The sequence below is a fragment of the Hemitrygon akajei genome, chromosome 11, assembly GCF_048418815.1.
Source record: "Hemitrygon akajei chromosome 11, sHemAka1.3, whole genome shotgun sequence".
Taxonomy (NCBI): domain Eukaryota; kingdom Metazoa; phylum Chordata; class Chondrichthyes; order Myliobatiformes; family Dasyatidae; genus Hemitrygon; species Hemitrygon akajei.
In genome coordinates, this window is record NC_133134.1 from 4,569,281 (window position 1) to 4,585,759 (window position 16,479).

The 16,479-nt window shown below is 43.3% G+C and overlaps 1 protein-coding gene across 3 annotated transcripts in view; it reads right to left on the reverse strand.

The window, feature by feature from the left end:
* crebbpb (CREB binding protein b) overlaps positions 1-16,479 on the reverse strand; it is a 161,525-nt gene that overhangs the window by 83,276 nt on the left and 61,770 nt on the right. For all 3 annotated transcript variants that reach the window (XM_073060085.1, XM_073060086.1, XM_073060083.1), the window contains exons 9-13: positions 15,006-15,123; positions 10,698-10,893; positions 9,203-9,265; positions 3,114-3,238; positions 179-364 (exon numbers count right to left, since the gene is read on the reverse strand). In XM_073060085.1, coding sequence (XP_072916186.1) covers positions 179-364; positions 3,114-3,238; positions 9,203-9,265; positions 10,698-10,893; positions 15,006-15,123 — 688 coding nt within the window. The remainder of the gene's footprint in view (positions 1-178; positions 365-3,113; positions 3,239-9,202; positions 9,266-10,697; positions 10,894-15,005; positions 15,124-16,479) is intronic.

The window sequence follows — 16,479 nt, forward strand, 5'->3', positions numbered from 1 at the left end:
GTAATGCACAGATAATGTTATGACAAGACAACATAAGCAGATTACATTACACCATCTTTTAGAGCCATGGAGTCATACAGCACTACAGCACAGTAACAGGTCTTTCATCATTTCTGGTCTGTGCAGAACTATCCTTCTGCCTAGGAACTTAATGAACAAGTGCATTTGAAGCAATTACCTGATTCATTCCAGGTTGGTTTGTGGGCTGCGCTATGCCCACATTATTCACATTCATTCCACCAGAAGCTGAAGGGAACTGGTTCTGATTCAGAAATTGGTTCTGGGGGGAAGGCTGACCAATGTTGTTGGCATGCACTCCCAGCAGACCTTGAGGGTTTGATAGTCGAGTGGGTGACATGCCCATCTGAGAAAATTGAAGTGTTAAAATAAATATTAGAAATAAAAAAGACATTTACGTAACTTTATATATGATCACATCAATAAGGAGCAGGGATGAGTCATTCAATCTTTGGGATTGTTTCGCCATTTAATGATATCATAGCTGATTTGACTATAATTTCATTTCTGTTTACCCCGTTCCTTAGCAAGAATCTATCAACCTCAGGCTTAAAAATATTCAAAGACTCTTCTAACTCTGCCTTTGAGGAGGTACGATCTTCAGAAAAAATATTACATGATCTCTGTCTTAAACAGGTGAACTCTTATTTTTAAAAGAGTGAACTCTAGTTCAGGACTGCATTGGTACAGGTTGAAAACAGAAACACCGGAAATGCTCAGCAGGTCAGGTATCACCCAGGATCAGGAAACAAGCTCATGTTCAGGAATTCAGGTGAACACTCACTGACCTGAGATGTTATTGGTTTCCCTCATGTGCTACAAACAAGATGCTGGAGGAACTCAGTGAGTCTGGCAGCATCTGCAGAGGGAAACAGACAGTTGCATTCCTTCATCTGTACTGAAAGATAGAAGGGAAACACCCAGTATAAAGAGACAAGGGGTGGAGCAACAGATGGTAAGGAATTAACTTCAAACATTAGCTGTCCAGTAAACTCTTCCTGGACTTCCAGCCAGGTACAAGTATCAATTATAACTGACATATTGATGACAAACTCTGGCACAGTTTGTTATTGAAATGTTGGTTATAATTGCTACCTGTACCTGGCTGGAAGCCCAATAAGAGTTTCTTCGTCATATACGCCTTTTTCATTAACTGTCCATTTCTCTTCACGGATGCTACCTGACCTGTCGAGTTCCTCCAGCATTTTGTGTGTTGCTTCAGAGATTCCATCTGCAATCTTGTGTACCTCCATTTTCTCTTGGGCTGTCTGACATGCTGAGTACTTCTGAAATGTGTTTTTACTTCAGACGTAGTATCAACTATAGTATTTTGTTTTTGATTTGTATTTATAAAATTCCTTTAAGGTGGTAAAACATTATGGTCCACTCCACTTGAAATGGTATAGGATAGAACTCAGTGGTAACTCCTTTCACATGTACTTTGTTGAAATGTTTACCTAATAAAAATAACATTATTATTTTTATTAGGTAAACAAAAACTAGAGAAGCTGATGGATAATTCCAGTCATAGTAGAATCAAAGTTTTCAACCGTCAATGTAAGATATTGAGAAAGGGAGGTACAATTATCAAACCTCAGCCAAGGTTTGTGATGGTTTTTTGACTGAAAACTGGTCAGAATACCACTGAAGTATTTAGACTTTCTGATACAAGAATGAAGAAAGGTCTTAAACGGGCTGAAGTAGGAAAGAATGGGGGGGAAGGAAGCAGAGAAACTAAGTAAGAAAAATAAGGGGAATCGGTAAATAGTTCATCAGGAATATATTCTGTTATTTTGCAATATCTATTCCTTAACTTATACCACCTAAAAGACCATAAGGCATTGGAGCAGAATAATGCCATTTGGCCCATTGGGCCTCTTCTGCCATTCTATCATGGCTGATTTATTATTCCCTTTAACCCTGTGACTTGGCCTCCGCAGCTGTCTCTCTGTGAAGACTGAAAAACTACTTACTCATCACAGGCCGTTTCTGGTGCAGAAAATGTGTTACATCCATCTGCACATCATTTTTCAATATTAAAAACTCCTCTAAGGATACAGGTATTTCTGCTTTCTCATGGTAAATTTAAGTGTGGAGTCCGATCAATTTTTATTCGCAGGACATGGAGGTCACTGGTAAAGCCAGTATTTATTGTCCAGTGGTTTACAGCTGCCTCGCTGAACCACTTTAGTTTGTATCCCCATGTTTCTGCTGTCACAGTGCTCTGAGTGCTTGAGATTGCATGTTTGGGAGATACAGTCCATAAGACATTGGAATAGAATTAAGCTATTCGGCCCATCTATTCATATAATCATGTCTGATTTATTATTACTTGACACCAAAACTAATCAAGAACCTATCAAACTTCGCTTTAAATATACCCAATGATTTGCACACCCCCTCAGCCATCTCTGGCAATAAATTCCACCGATTCACTAACCTCTGGCGTAAGAAGTTCCTCCTCATTTCTGTTCTAAATATACTTTGCCCTATTCTGAAGCTGTGCTGGCTGATCCTAGATTCCTCTACTATAGGAACCATCCTATCCACATCCACTGTACCTAGTTAATATTTAATAGGTTTCAATGAGATACCCCCCCTTATTCTTGAAAACTCCAGCAAGTACAGGCCCAGAGTCTGAAGGTGGCTTGGCAAATTGCTGTAGAACATCTTATAGAAGGTAGACGCTACAGACATGGAACACTGGTAGCGCAGAGAATAAACTTTTCAAGACTATAACTGGAATTCTGCAAGGACAGTGACTGGGTCAGCAATGTCAGCACGTTATAAAAACAGGGATATCAATGCCAAAAGCATTGAACAAATGTTGGCTATGTGTCCTGGAGTGAACCAGAGCATGCAGTGGATGCAAAGTTGGAAGACAATACCCTTTTCTTTTTAACAAAGCCAGGAATCTTAATTATTCTGTCCATTTTTAAATTCCCTAAACTTGGGTATTTTTTATACTAAGCCACATGCCTTGTAAAAGTGACACACATAAAGCAAATTTCAATTAATTCAAAGACAGACTTTCCCTCATTAATAAATTCTCCAACCTCATTAGGTATGGAATAGCTGAACAGAAACATAATTACCGTTGGAATAGATCCCATGTTGCTCATCTGTACATTATGGTTCATGGGAGGAGTTGCACGTGGTCCCATGGGTCCCTGTGGCATTTGAACATTCCCCAAAGATATGGGGCCAAACTGGTTCATCCCTGAAAGAGACATGCATCTTCCTCGTTAGCTGGAATGGAACTGAACAAATTTAATTCATTTTCCCACTGCTAGGTTTCAGTATCAGCCAGGCAAAGAGTAGCATGGCAATGGATGTTTTGGTTAGTTAGTCCTGACGAAGGGTCTCGGCCCGAAACGTCGACTGTGCTTCTTCCTATAGATGCTGCCTGGCCTGCTGTGTTCCACCAGCATTTTGTGTGTGTTAATTGGGAACAGGTGTTCTTAGGGAAATGTACGGCAGAAATGTGACAAATGTTTAGGGGATATTTGCGTGGCATTTTGCATAGGTACGTCCAATGAGACAGGGAAAGGAGGGTGTACAAAGGTTGTTGAAAATCTAGTCAAGAAGAAAAGAAAAGCTTATGAAAGGTTCAAAACAAAGGTAATGATAGAGATCTAGAAGATTATAAGGCTAACAGGAAGGAGCTTAAGAATGAAATTAGGAGAGTCAGAAGGGGCCATGAGAAGGCCTTGGGGTGCAGGATTAAAGAAAACCCCAAGGCATTCTATAAGTATATGAAGAGCAAGAGGATAAGACATGAGAGAATAGGACCAATCAATTGTGACAGTGGAAAAGTGTGTGGAACCAGAGGAGATAGCAGAGGTACTTAATGAATAATTTGCTTCAGTATTCACTATGGAAAAGGATCTTGGTGATTGTAGGAATGACTTAGAGTGATTTGAAAAGCTTGAGCATATAGACATTAAGAAAGAGGTCACGCTGGAGCTTTTGGAAAGCATCAAGTTGGATAAGTCTCTGGGACCAGATGAGATGTACCCCAGGCTACCGTGGGAGGGGAGGGAAGATTGCTGAGCCTCTGGCAATGATCTTTGCATCATCAATGGGGACGGGAGAGGTTCTGGAGGATTGGAGGGTAGCAAATGCTGTTCCCTTGTTCAAGAAAGGGAGTAGAGATAGCCCAGGAAATTATAGACCAGTGAGTCTTACTTCAGTGGTTGGTAAATTGATGGAGAGATCCTGAGAGGCAGGATTTATGAACATTTGGAGAGGCATAATATGATTAGGAGTAGTCAGCATGGCTTCGTCAAAGGCAGGTCATGCCTTATAAGCCTGATTGAGCTTTTTGAGGATGTGACCAAGCCCATTGATTAAGGTAGAGCAGTAGGTGTAGTGAATGTGGATTTCAGCAAGGCATTTGATAAGGTACCCCATGCAAGGCTTATTGAGAAAGTAAGGAGGTATGGGATCAAGGGGACCTTGCTTTGTGGATCCAGAATTGGCTTGCTCACCTAAGGAGAGTGGTTGTAGACAGGTCATATTCTGCAAGGAGGTCGGTGATCAGTAGTGTACCTCAGGGATCTTTTCTGGGACCCCTTCTCTTTGTGATTTTTTTTTTTAAATGTCCTGGATGAGGAAGCGGAGGGATGGGTTATTAAGCTTGCTGATGACACAAAAGTTGGGGGGTGTTGTGGATATTGTGGAGAGCTGTCAGAGGTTTCAGCTGTACATTGGTAGGATGCAAAACTGGGCTGAGAAGTGGCAGATGGAGTTCAACCCAGATAAGTGTGAGGTGGTTCATTTGATAGGTCAAATATGATGGCAGAATATAGTATTAAAGGTAAGACTCTTGGCAGTGTGGAGGAACAAGAGGGATCTTGGTGTCCGAGTCCATCGTACACTCAAAGCTGCTGCACACGTCAACTCTGTGATTAAGAAGGCATATGGTGCATTGGCCTTCATCAACCGTAGGATTGTGTTTAACAGTGGAGAGATAATGTTACTGCTAAACACAAAGTATACTGCAGATGCTGTGGTCAAACGTGGTCAGATGTTGTACGTGTTAATGTTGCAGCTATATAGTACCCTGGTCAGACCCCACTTGGAGTACTGTGCTCAATTCTGGTCACCTCACTACAGGAAGGTTGTGGAAACTGTAGAGAGGGTGCAGAGAAGATTTACAAGGATGTTGCCTGGATTGGGGAGCATGCCTTATGAGAATAGGTTGAGTGAACTCGGCCTTTTCTCCTTGGAGCGACGGAGGTTGAGAGGTGACCTGATAGAGGAGTATAAGATGATGAGAGGTACTGATCGTGTGGATAGTCAGAGGATTTTTCCCAGGGCTGAAATGGCTAACACGAGAGGGCACAGCTTTAAGATGCATGGAAATAGTAACAGAGGAGATGTCAGGGGTTAGTTTATTTAATGCAGAGTGGTGAGTGCGTGGAATGGGCTGCCGGCGACAGTGGTGGAGACGGATATGATAGGGTCTTTTAAGAGACAATAGAAAATAAGTGCAGGAATAGGCCATTCGGCTCTTTGAGCCAGCACCACCATTCAATGTGATCATGGTTGATCATCCACAATCAGTACCCTGTTCCTGCCTTCTCCCCATATCCCTTGACTCCTCTACCTTTAAGAGACTCCTGGATTGGTAAATGGAGCTTAGAAAAATAGAGGGTAATCCTAAGTAATTTCTAAAATAAGTACATGTTCAGCATAGCCTTGTGGGTCGAAGGGCCTGTATTGTGCTGTAGATTTTCTATGTTTCAATGACTGATCAGTTGGTGTCACAGATCAGAAAACAGTAACTCATGAGTGTGTTAGGAGCCATGACCCACAGGACGACACATCAAGCACTAAACTGCATTATGCTATGTTGCTCTTTCTTGACAACATTGATAAAGTGGTCTAAATGGCCTCTTTAATGTTTTTTTCTGATAATATTCAATAACTTTGTGTACAGTTTGTACAGTTCTGGTCACCGAATTATAGGAAAGATATCAATAAATTAGAGAGAGTGCAGAGACGATTTACTAGGATGTTACCTGGGTTTCAGCACTTAAGTTACAGAGAAAGGTTGAACAAGTTAGGTCTCTATTCATTGGAGCGTAGAAGGTTGAGGGGGGATTTGATCGAGGTATTTAAAATGTTGAGAGGGATAGATAGAGTTGACGTGAATAGGCTGTTTCCATTGAGAGTAGGGGAGATTCAAACGAGAGGACATGATTTGAGAGTTAGGGGGCAAAAGTTTAAGGGAAACACGAGGGGGTATTTCTTTACTCAGAGAGTGATAGCTGTGTGGAATGAGCTTCCTGTAGAAGTAGTAGAGGCCAGTTCAGTTGTGTCATTTAAGGTAAAATTGGATAGGTATATGGATAGGAAAGGAGTGGAGGGTTATGGGCTGAGTGCGGGTAGGTGGGACTAGGTGAGATTAAGAGTTCGGCACGGACTAGGAGGGCCGGAATGGCCTGTTTCCGTGCTGTGATTGTTATATGGTTATATGGTTAACTTTGAGCTGAGAACATCTCCAAATACATGGAGGTGGTCACAAATTTAATTCGGAAGTGCACTGAGGACATTGTTCCCCAAAAATCGGCCCATAAGCCTCAGTTCAATGTGTGTTGCTCTCAGCGCAAAGGTAAAAGCCTTCACCTCCGGAGACGAACAGGAGCTTGGAGCTCAGAGACCTCGGCCTGCACCCCGCCCTGTGCAGCTGGATGCTAGACTTCCTGTTGGATTGCTGACAGGTGGTAAGGATGGGCTCCCTCACCTCTGCCCCTCAACACAGGTGCCCCCTCCCGGATGTGTACGAGTCCCCTTCTCTACTCCCTTTACACCTACAACTGTACTGCCACACCCTGCTCCAATCTGCTGATCAAATTCGTAGATGACACGACTTTGATCAGCCTTACTTCTAGCGGTGATGAGTCAGCCTACAGAGGAGAGGTTGACACCCTGACACAGTGGTGCCAGGATAACAACCTCTCCCTCAATGTCCAAAAATCAGAAGAGCTGATTGTGGATTGCAGGTGGAACGAAGACAGGCTCACCCCGATCAATATCAATGGGGCTGCAGTTGTTTCAAGGTCTTCAGTATACATATCACCGATGATCCCATCTGGAGTGTACATACTGGCTTTGTGGCAAAAAAAGCACAACAGTCTTTCTTCCAACTCAGGCAACTGAAGAAGTTCGGCATTGGCCCCCAAATCCTCAAGACTTTCTATAGGGGCACCATTGAGAGCATATTGACTCTCTGTGTCATTGCCTGGTACGGGAACTGCACCATCCATGATTACTGGGCACTGCAGAGAGTGGTATGGACAACCCGGCGCATATGCGGATATGAACATCCCACTATTAAGGTCATTTATAGCAGCAGATGCAGAAAGAAGGCCTGGAAGATGGTCAGGGACACCAGTCACCCCAACCAAAAACTGTTTCAGTTACTTCTGTCTGGCAAAAGCTACCACAGCATTAAAGCCATGACCAACAGGCCATGGGACAGCTTCTTTCTACAAGCCATTAGACTTAAATCCACTTGTCTGTACATTGCAATGGAGTCATAAATTGCAACTTTCATGGCGTTGCTACTGCTAGAATCACCTGCCCCTTATAAAGCTCTGCTCCTGTTATTCACTATCATCTACCCATCATACTTGATCTTAAGGTCATATTCTCTTCTCACTGTCACCATCGGGAAGAAGCTACAGGAGCTTTAGGTCCCACACCACTGGGTTCAGGAACAGTTCCATCCTTTCAACCATCAGGCTCCTGAAGTAGTGTGGATAACTTCACTCAGCTCAACACCGACCTGATCATTGAACACAACCTATGTATTCACTTTCAAGGACTCTACAACTCGTGTTTTTTTTTTGTAATATTTATTTATTTATTCATTATTAATCAGTTTCTTTTTGTATTGCCACAATTTGTCAGTCTTTGTGTGTAGTTTTCCCAATGATTCTATTGTATTTCTTTGTTCTAATGTGAAGGCCCACAAGAAAATGAATTTCAAAGTTGTATATGGTGACATAGATGTGCTTTGATAATAGATTTACTTACAGCTTTGAACTTTATGTTGCCTCTTACACCCCAAATTTAAAATTCTCATCCTCCATTTAAATCATCCCTCCGCCCACCACAATTAATCACAAACACACAGCTAAGAAAAAGGGAAGGAGTACAATTAAGGATTGATCTTTGAGAAGTTCAGGCCAATGAATACTAACCAGGTACCAACTTACAACAAGCTCTCTAACTTCATAAGATCTGCAAAATCTTAAAATGCAATGTAAAAGAAAATTAAATTTAATGTTCCATATCTTCTCAGGAACTGGTAGCAATTTAATTGCACTAGTCATATAGTAACTTAATAGTACAGCACAGCAGGCCCTTCAGCCCATCTAGTCCAAGCCAAACTATTAAAATGCCTACTCCCATCAACCTGCACCTAGACCACAGCCCTTCATAACCCTCATACCCATGTACCTATCCAAGTTTCTCTTAATATTGAAATCAAACCCGAATTCACCACTTCTGTTGGCAGCTTGTTCCACTCTCTCAACCTCTGAGTGAAGAAGCTCCCCCCATAAGTTACCCTTAAACTTTTCACCATTCTTTCTTAACCCATGTCCTCTAGTTCCAATCTCACCCAACCTCATTGAGAAAAGTCTGCTTGCATTTACACTAGCTATATCTCTCATAAATTTTGTACACCTCTATCAAATCTTCCCTCATTCTCCTATGCTCCAGGAATAAGGTCCCAACCTATTCAACCTTGCCCTATTGATAATTTAATGACTTTAATAAATATACAACTAATAACTTTTCAGTGGCTACTTAAATTTTGTACCCGTCAGAGATTCAGCAAATTGTTCAACTCAGAATATGAAACATCATAATCCCTTCTTTCTCTGCTGCCCTCTTCCAAATCTAATATACCAGTTCTTTCCTTAAAGTGCACTCTCCAAGGTAGATCACTGAAAACCAATCATCAATGAAATATATAATCTTTTTCCAGAAGTAATGGCAAAAACAAGTGTGATATAGGCCGGCAAAACAGGTACTGCAGACACTTTGAAACACAATGTCAGCTTTCAAATTATCTTGAATGCAACACTGTGGTCTATTCATTGACATTACTAGATGATTGGATATGCTATTAATTACTTAACAGATAATACAATTAAAAAATACTTGCCTTGAGATCCAGGCATGCGATTTATGATCTGATTTGGCACATTTGGCATAGACAAGGGTCCATCTAAAACAAAAAATATATTTGTCAGAATTCCTCATATCCAAAGCCACATTCCCTAAAAACATTACTTTGCTTGTATGTAAACGATAACATTATAATTATAGGTCAGGTCTTCAGGACAACTCTTCTGCTGTGTGTTTGAATATCGAGAGGACAGGCTGCTTGCAGTCTTACACCTCTGATGAAGCAACAGCCTTTCAGTTCAGTACTAAACTGCCAATGTAATAGTGAAGTGAAACCACCATCTTTAGACTGAGAGGCAAAAGACTGCAGGCAGCATGGTTGTATAGCAGATATCGTAAAGTTTTATAGTGCCAGCAATCAGGGCTCAATTCCTGCTACTGTCTGTAAGGAGTTTGTTCATTCTCCTTGTGATCATGTGGGTTTCCTCCCACATTACAAAGGTGTATGTGTTAGTGAGTTGTAGGCATGCTATGTTGGCTCTGCAAGCATGACAACATTTGCAGGCTGCCCCAAGACATCTTTGGGCATCTATTGTTAGCAGAATTTTAGATGGTGAAGAAAAGATGTACAGGAAGCAGCAAGATAAATCAGGTGGTTGAGTGGTGTCACAACAGCAACCTTGCACTCAACATCAGTAAGATCAAGGACTTTAGGAAAGAGAAGTCGAGGGAACACACACCAGTCCTCAGAGGGATCAGCAGTAGAAAGGATGAGCAGTTTCAAGTTCCTGTGCAACATCTCTGAAGATCTACCCTGGGCCCAAGATACTGATGCAATTACAAAGAAAGCATGACAATGGCTATATTTCTTTAGGAGTTTGAGAAGACTTGACATGTCACCAAAACTTGCAAATTTCTATAGATGCACCAAGGAGGATATTTTAACTGGTTGCATCACAGGTTAACAGGTTGTATGCACGGCTCACTGCACAGGATGGATAAAAGCTGCAGAAAGTTGCAAACTCAGCCCCCAACATCGAGAACACCTTTGAAAGGCAATGCCTCAAGAAGGGAGCACCAATCATTAAGGACACCCATCCCCAAGGGTCATGCCCTCATGTCATTGCTACCATCAAGCAGGAGGTACAGCAGCCTGAAGAGACATACTTATTTTTTCAGGAACAGCTTCTTCCCCTCTGCCATCAGATATCTGAATGGCAAAGAATCCATGAACACTACCTCACGTTCCTTTACCTTTTTTTGCTCTCTTTTTGCACTACTTACTTTATATCTATTTTATTGTAATGTATAGAATTATTTTTATGTACTGCTGCCAAAAAAACAACAGATTTCACAATATATGCCAGTGATACTAAACCTGACACTGATGCAAACCATGCATTAACTGTATGTTTCAATGTAAGAGTGCTATCATTAAGCCAAAGGCAGGTATGCAAGCTTTGAAGGCCTTGTTCAGTGAATAGGCAGGCTCCTTATTGGTGAAACATTAACATTGCTGGAGACATACTTACTGGGGGGCCGGACAGGCTGGACCTGAGCCATACTTGGTGACTGTGACATACCGGGTGGTTGCCCACCCGGCCCTGTCAAGGCACCCTGGTTTGGCAATATTCCTTGCTGCTGCTTCTGAAGTCGAGACCGTCTTTTCTCCTCTAGCTCTTTCTGAATCTTGTAAATCTTCTCTGCTAGTAAGTGATAGTATTCATCCTAATGGAAATAAAAGGAGAGAAATTAACGTCTGCTGCCAATGAAGGTAATCCAGTTTTGTCTTCAAGGGTGTGAACACCAAAACCAATGGGAGAGCCAGCCTGCAAGGGGCCAGCACACCCACCACGCCTCTGTTCCCTCCCATCATCGTCTTTGGTGCTTGCTTCGGTGACTGTAACAGGTGACATTTGAGGCCACGCAGCTCCCCTGCCATTGGTCACATGAATGAACTAATGAATAGGGCTTGAAGCTTTTCATAGTACCAGTGTCCATCAGGGACTGTGTATCTCAAGAAAAACGTCTGCACCTTTTATTGAACCTGGAGAGTCTGCTTTGACCAAGCGCGCCACCGTCTTACTGGCAGCCGAGGAAACAATGACATGGGAGAGATGATACTTTTTCGGTCCTATTATTTGAAAAGGAAGTAAATCTCATGCTCCTAGGGTTTTCTCTTTGGAGTGAAACAGGATTAGAGGTAACGTGATAAAAGTGTACAAGATGTTAAGAAGCATCGATGAAGTGGATAGTGTTTTTTTTCTCAAGGTGCAACTGGATAATACAAGGAGGCATAATTTGAAGGAGATTGGATGAAAGTGAAGGGGAGAATGTCAGAGTTTATTTTTTTAACAGAATGGTGGTTGTGTGGAACCCTGCCAAGGATGGTGGTAGAGGCAGATACATTAGGGATGTTTAAGAAACTCTTAAGTAGGCACACAGATGATAGAAAAATGGAGGGCTATGTGAGAAGGAAAGGTTAGAGATCTTGGAGTGGGCTGAAGGGCCTGTTCTGTGCTGTAATGCTCTCTGTTATATTGGTACACTTGGTCTGATGGGGTCAATCCTTCCAAACTTCCAACATTAGCCACCATTCAACTAAATTAGTTAAGGAAAGCGTAGCAATGCACAGTGAATTAGGCAATAGAAAAGATTACTAGTTCATATGGGAGATCTCTCATTATAACTGCTCCAGTGAACAGCTTCCATCCAAACCCTTCTCCACAGACAGACACAAAATAAAGAAACACCATGGAACCTGTTTAAAGAAAAACATTAACTGTGCCTCCATGTGCAAAAAAAAACAAACAAAAAAGAAACACATAATATAAAACACAAAATTTAAAGGGTCCGGGCATATTTCAGTTCAGTTCAGTGTTTGTGACCTGCAGGCCACCCTGATTCAAAATTGTCCAAAACAGCAACAAAAAGGAGTGTAAACACGAGGAATTCTGCAGATGCTGGAAATTCAAGCAACACAGACAAAATGCTGGTGGAATGCAGCAGGCCAGGCAGCATCTATAGGGAGAAGCGCTGTCAACGTTTTGGGCCGAGACCCTTCGTCAGGACAAAAAGGAGTGACCAGAATCCAGAAACACATCATAACATGAACTAGAGTCCAATTCATAAATCGCATTGATTAAACCTTGCTCAGAACCATACTGCCACTTTTAATAATATTACTTTTAATTTGTATGAAGTACAAAAAGAAACCTGTGAAGTGTCCAAGTCAAAGTAAATTTTATAACAAAGTACGTATTTGTCACCATACCCTACCGAGATTCATCTTCATGAGGTATTCGCAGCAGAACAAAGAAGTACAATAGAATCAATAAAAAAGCTACGCACAAAGACCGACAAAATAACCATTGTGCAAAAGACAAGCCAACTTTGCTCCTTTCTTGTGAATGCTGCTGCAAGTGTTCCACTGCACCTGTGCATACATGTACTTGTGCATTCGACAATAAACTCAACTTCGACCTCTACAAATGTTGCCTGACCTCTGTAAGTTTCATGTCAGCTTCTCATCATCTAGTTTTGTTAATATTTTTGTCTTTTTGATCATTTTATAATAAGATAGAAGTTAAGGTTATAAAATATCAGAGAAAAAAGAGGGAAGATGAGGAAGGAACAAGAGGGAGGATCTATAAGGATATGGAATACAGGAGATATTAAACATCACATTGGGGATCAAGTCGCAGAAAACAAAGTGATAACAGGATAACTTACAAAAAAAAAATTGGTCCAAAGGAGGTATAAATGGGGAGAAGCTAATTCATTATCTGAAATCATGAATTAAATCCATTTGGAAGATTTCACATTTTATCATTTTACAACATTGAATCACAGTGGATTTAATTTGGCTTTTTTGACACTGATAAAAGAAGAAGACTCTTTGTGTCAAAATGAAAACAGATATCTACAAAGTGAGCTACTGTAGCGATGTGCTACACACAGCGCTGAAATAACGACACGCAGTCAGTAAGTCGTTTCGAGACTAGTTTATTCAAACTTCAAGGTGCTGGCATTTAAATCCCTAGCGCTCACCCTCTCCGGGTGGAAATGACGTCGGAGGTGCATTACCAAAGTCTCTCCCTGTGCGCTGGCTATTTGTGAGCCAGTTCGCCTGCACAGAAAGTGGGTCGCCACATAACCACCCCCCCCAGAACCGGTGATACACCCCCCAATGTCCACAGTCTGGATCAGCCTCTGTTTGGGAGGTCTGCCTCTGCGCCGTGGTGCCTGAACCTCGACCGGCTGTGCCAAGTCCACATGGGCTGGTTTGAGTCGGTCCACTGTGAAAACCTCCTCTTTCCCCCCAATGTCCAGAACGTACGTGGACCTGTTGTTGTTGGTCACCTTGAACGGCCCCTCGTACGGCCGCTGTAGCGGCGCCCGGTGTCTGCCCCTTCGTACAAACACAAAGGTACAGTTTTGCAGGTCTTTGGGTACATGGGTCGGGGTCCATCCGTGCTGTGAAGTTGGTACGGGGGCCAGGTTGCCGAGCCTTTCGCGTAGCCTGTCCAGGACTGCTGCGGGTTCTTCCTCTTGCCCCCTTGGGGCTGGTATGAACTCTCCTGGGATGGCCAGGGGCACGCCATACACCAACTCGGCCGACGAGGCGTGCAGATCCTCTTTGGGCGCTGTACGAATTCCAAACAGGACCCAGGGAAGCTCGTCCACCCAGTTAGGTCCTCTTAGGCGGGCCATGAGAGCCGACTTCAAGTGACGGTGGAAGCGTTCCACCAGTCCATTCGACTGTGGGTGGTAGGCAACTGTGTGGTGCAGCTGCATTCCCAACAGGCTAGCCACAGCCGACCACAGGCTGGAGGTGAACTGGGGGCCCCTGTCGGAGGTAATGTGGGCCGGTACCCCGAAGTGTGCTACCCAGGTTGCGATCAGTGCTCGGGCGCAGGAATCGGCAGATGTGTTGGTGAGCGGGACCGCCTCTGGCCACCTTGTGAACCGGTCTACCATCGTTAGGAGGTACCGCACTCCTCGGGACACTGATAGGGGCCCACGATATCCACATGAATGTGGTCGAACCTCTGGCGGGTGGGTTCAAACTGCTGCTGCGGGGCTTTAGTGTGCCGCTGCACTCCTTGGCTGTTTGGCACTGCGCGCACGTTCTGGCCCATTCACTGACCTGCTTGCGAAGTCTGTGCCACGCGAACTTGCTGGAGACCAGCCGGACGGTTGTCCTGATAGATGGGTGCGCCAAACCGTGTATGGAGTCGAAAACCCGCCGCCTCCAGGCTGCCGGGACGATGGGGCGAGGTTGGCCAGTAGCCACGTCGCACAGGAGAGTCCTATCACCTGGGCCTACGAGAAAGTCCTGCAGCTGCAAACCCGAGACTGCAGTCCTGTAGCTAGGCATCTCGTCGTCTGCCTGCTGCGCCTCCGCCCCAGGGACAGGGCCTGGACAGCTGGTCTGGAGAGTGCGTCCGCCACAACGTTGTCCTTCCCCGAGACATGCAGGATGTCCGTCGTGTACTCAGAGATGTAGGACAGATGTTGCTGCTGGTGAGCCGACAAGGGATTGGACACCTTCGTGAACGCGAAGGTCAACGGTCTGTGGTCCGTGAACGTGGCGAATGGCCTGCCTTCTAAGAAGTACCTGAAATGCCGGATCGCCAGGTATAGCGCCAACAGCTCCCGGTCGAAAGCAAATGTCAATTAAATCCACTGTGATTCAATGTTGTAAAACAAAAGCTTGAAAACTTCTAAGGTGGTGGTGGGGGGGGGAAACACCTTTTATAGGCACTGTAAAATGTATCATTTAACATGACTGAATACAATTTGGATCGATGGGAATTGTGGCAAAAGAGACCCCTTACCCGACTGTTTGCAGATTCATACATATCTCCTTCCACTTTCCGAGCGTACGCCACAAGGTTTTCCATGCGACGATCCTTTAGTGCTGCTGGGTCAGGGGTTGGAAATATGGCTTGCACTCTGCCGGGAGGAAGGAAATAGGCAGATGAATATTCACAAACACAAGAGATTTTGCAGATGCTGGAAATCCAGAATAATACACACAAACGCTGGAGGAACTCAGCAAGTCAGGCAGCAGCTATGCAGAGGAATGAAAAGGACTGATGAATACCTAGCTTCCAGCAACCTAAGAACTGAGAAACAGAAGTCACATTTATGCAGACACAAGGGACTGCAGACACTGGAATCTGGTGCAACCAACTATCTGCTGGAAGAACTCAGTGGGTTGGGCAACATCTGTGATGTTCCATGTCAAAATCTATATCACGAAGATCCTGATGCAGTCATTTGACCCGAAATGTTGACAATTCTATTCCTTAGCAGATGCTGATTGACCTGCTGAATCCCTCCTTGCATTTATACTTTGCAAATGCGTTGTCACTGTTTCAATGTAATGAATAGTAATGAGATAATCACCAGACAAACAACTTTGACCATGTACTCAAGGTATCAGCACCGGATAGAATAGCACTGTCAAAAACCCTTCCTATCCTTCCCACAAACTCTTCTGACCTCCTGCCATTGGGCAGAAGGTAACACAACACAAGAACCAGAACCGCTAGGCTTCTTCCCCCAAGCTGTTTGGCTTCTTAACACTCGTCTGAACCCCTGCTTCCCTCCACCCCCATTCCTCAACTCACAGACGCACTCTCATCCTGCATTGGGCACTTTTCATCGTAACACTATACTGTCTTACATAAACATTCACCTCAGACTTTATGTCAATCCACTAACCATCAGGCCATGCCACCCCCGGGACTTGTGCTAACATTATATTGTGACTGTATGTGCTAAATCGTAACAATACATGCTGTGTGTGACCATTTGTACTATGTTTTGTACCTTGGCCCCAGAGAAACGATGTTTCGTAATTGTATACATGTGTGTGGTTGAATGACAATAAACTTTGATATCAGAGAGAATCCTCCTGCATTTCTTTGTCAACACAAGAGAAGAGAGGGTCACAGTATCTTCTCTAGGAAGATACTAAAATGCTTTAACATAGCAAAAGCATCTCAAGACACTGAACAGGAGCACTATCAAAGAAAACTCCCACAATAAATTCATAAATAGGAAACTCAAACACTACTTGCATACATCCACTGATGTAACAAGAATTTCATAATCAGATAATTCTTCTGGTGATCCTTGCTCTGAGCACCATCTTGCACATAGTTTAATTTATATCTTTCATGTAAGATATTCTCAAGCTGAAGTCAGTTCATGTATCTAATTCAGTTTCAATAATCCTCAGCCAAATCAACTTGTAATAGTCTCTGCTGGAACAATGTTAGCTATTTGTACATCTAATATCAA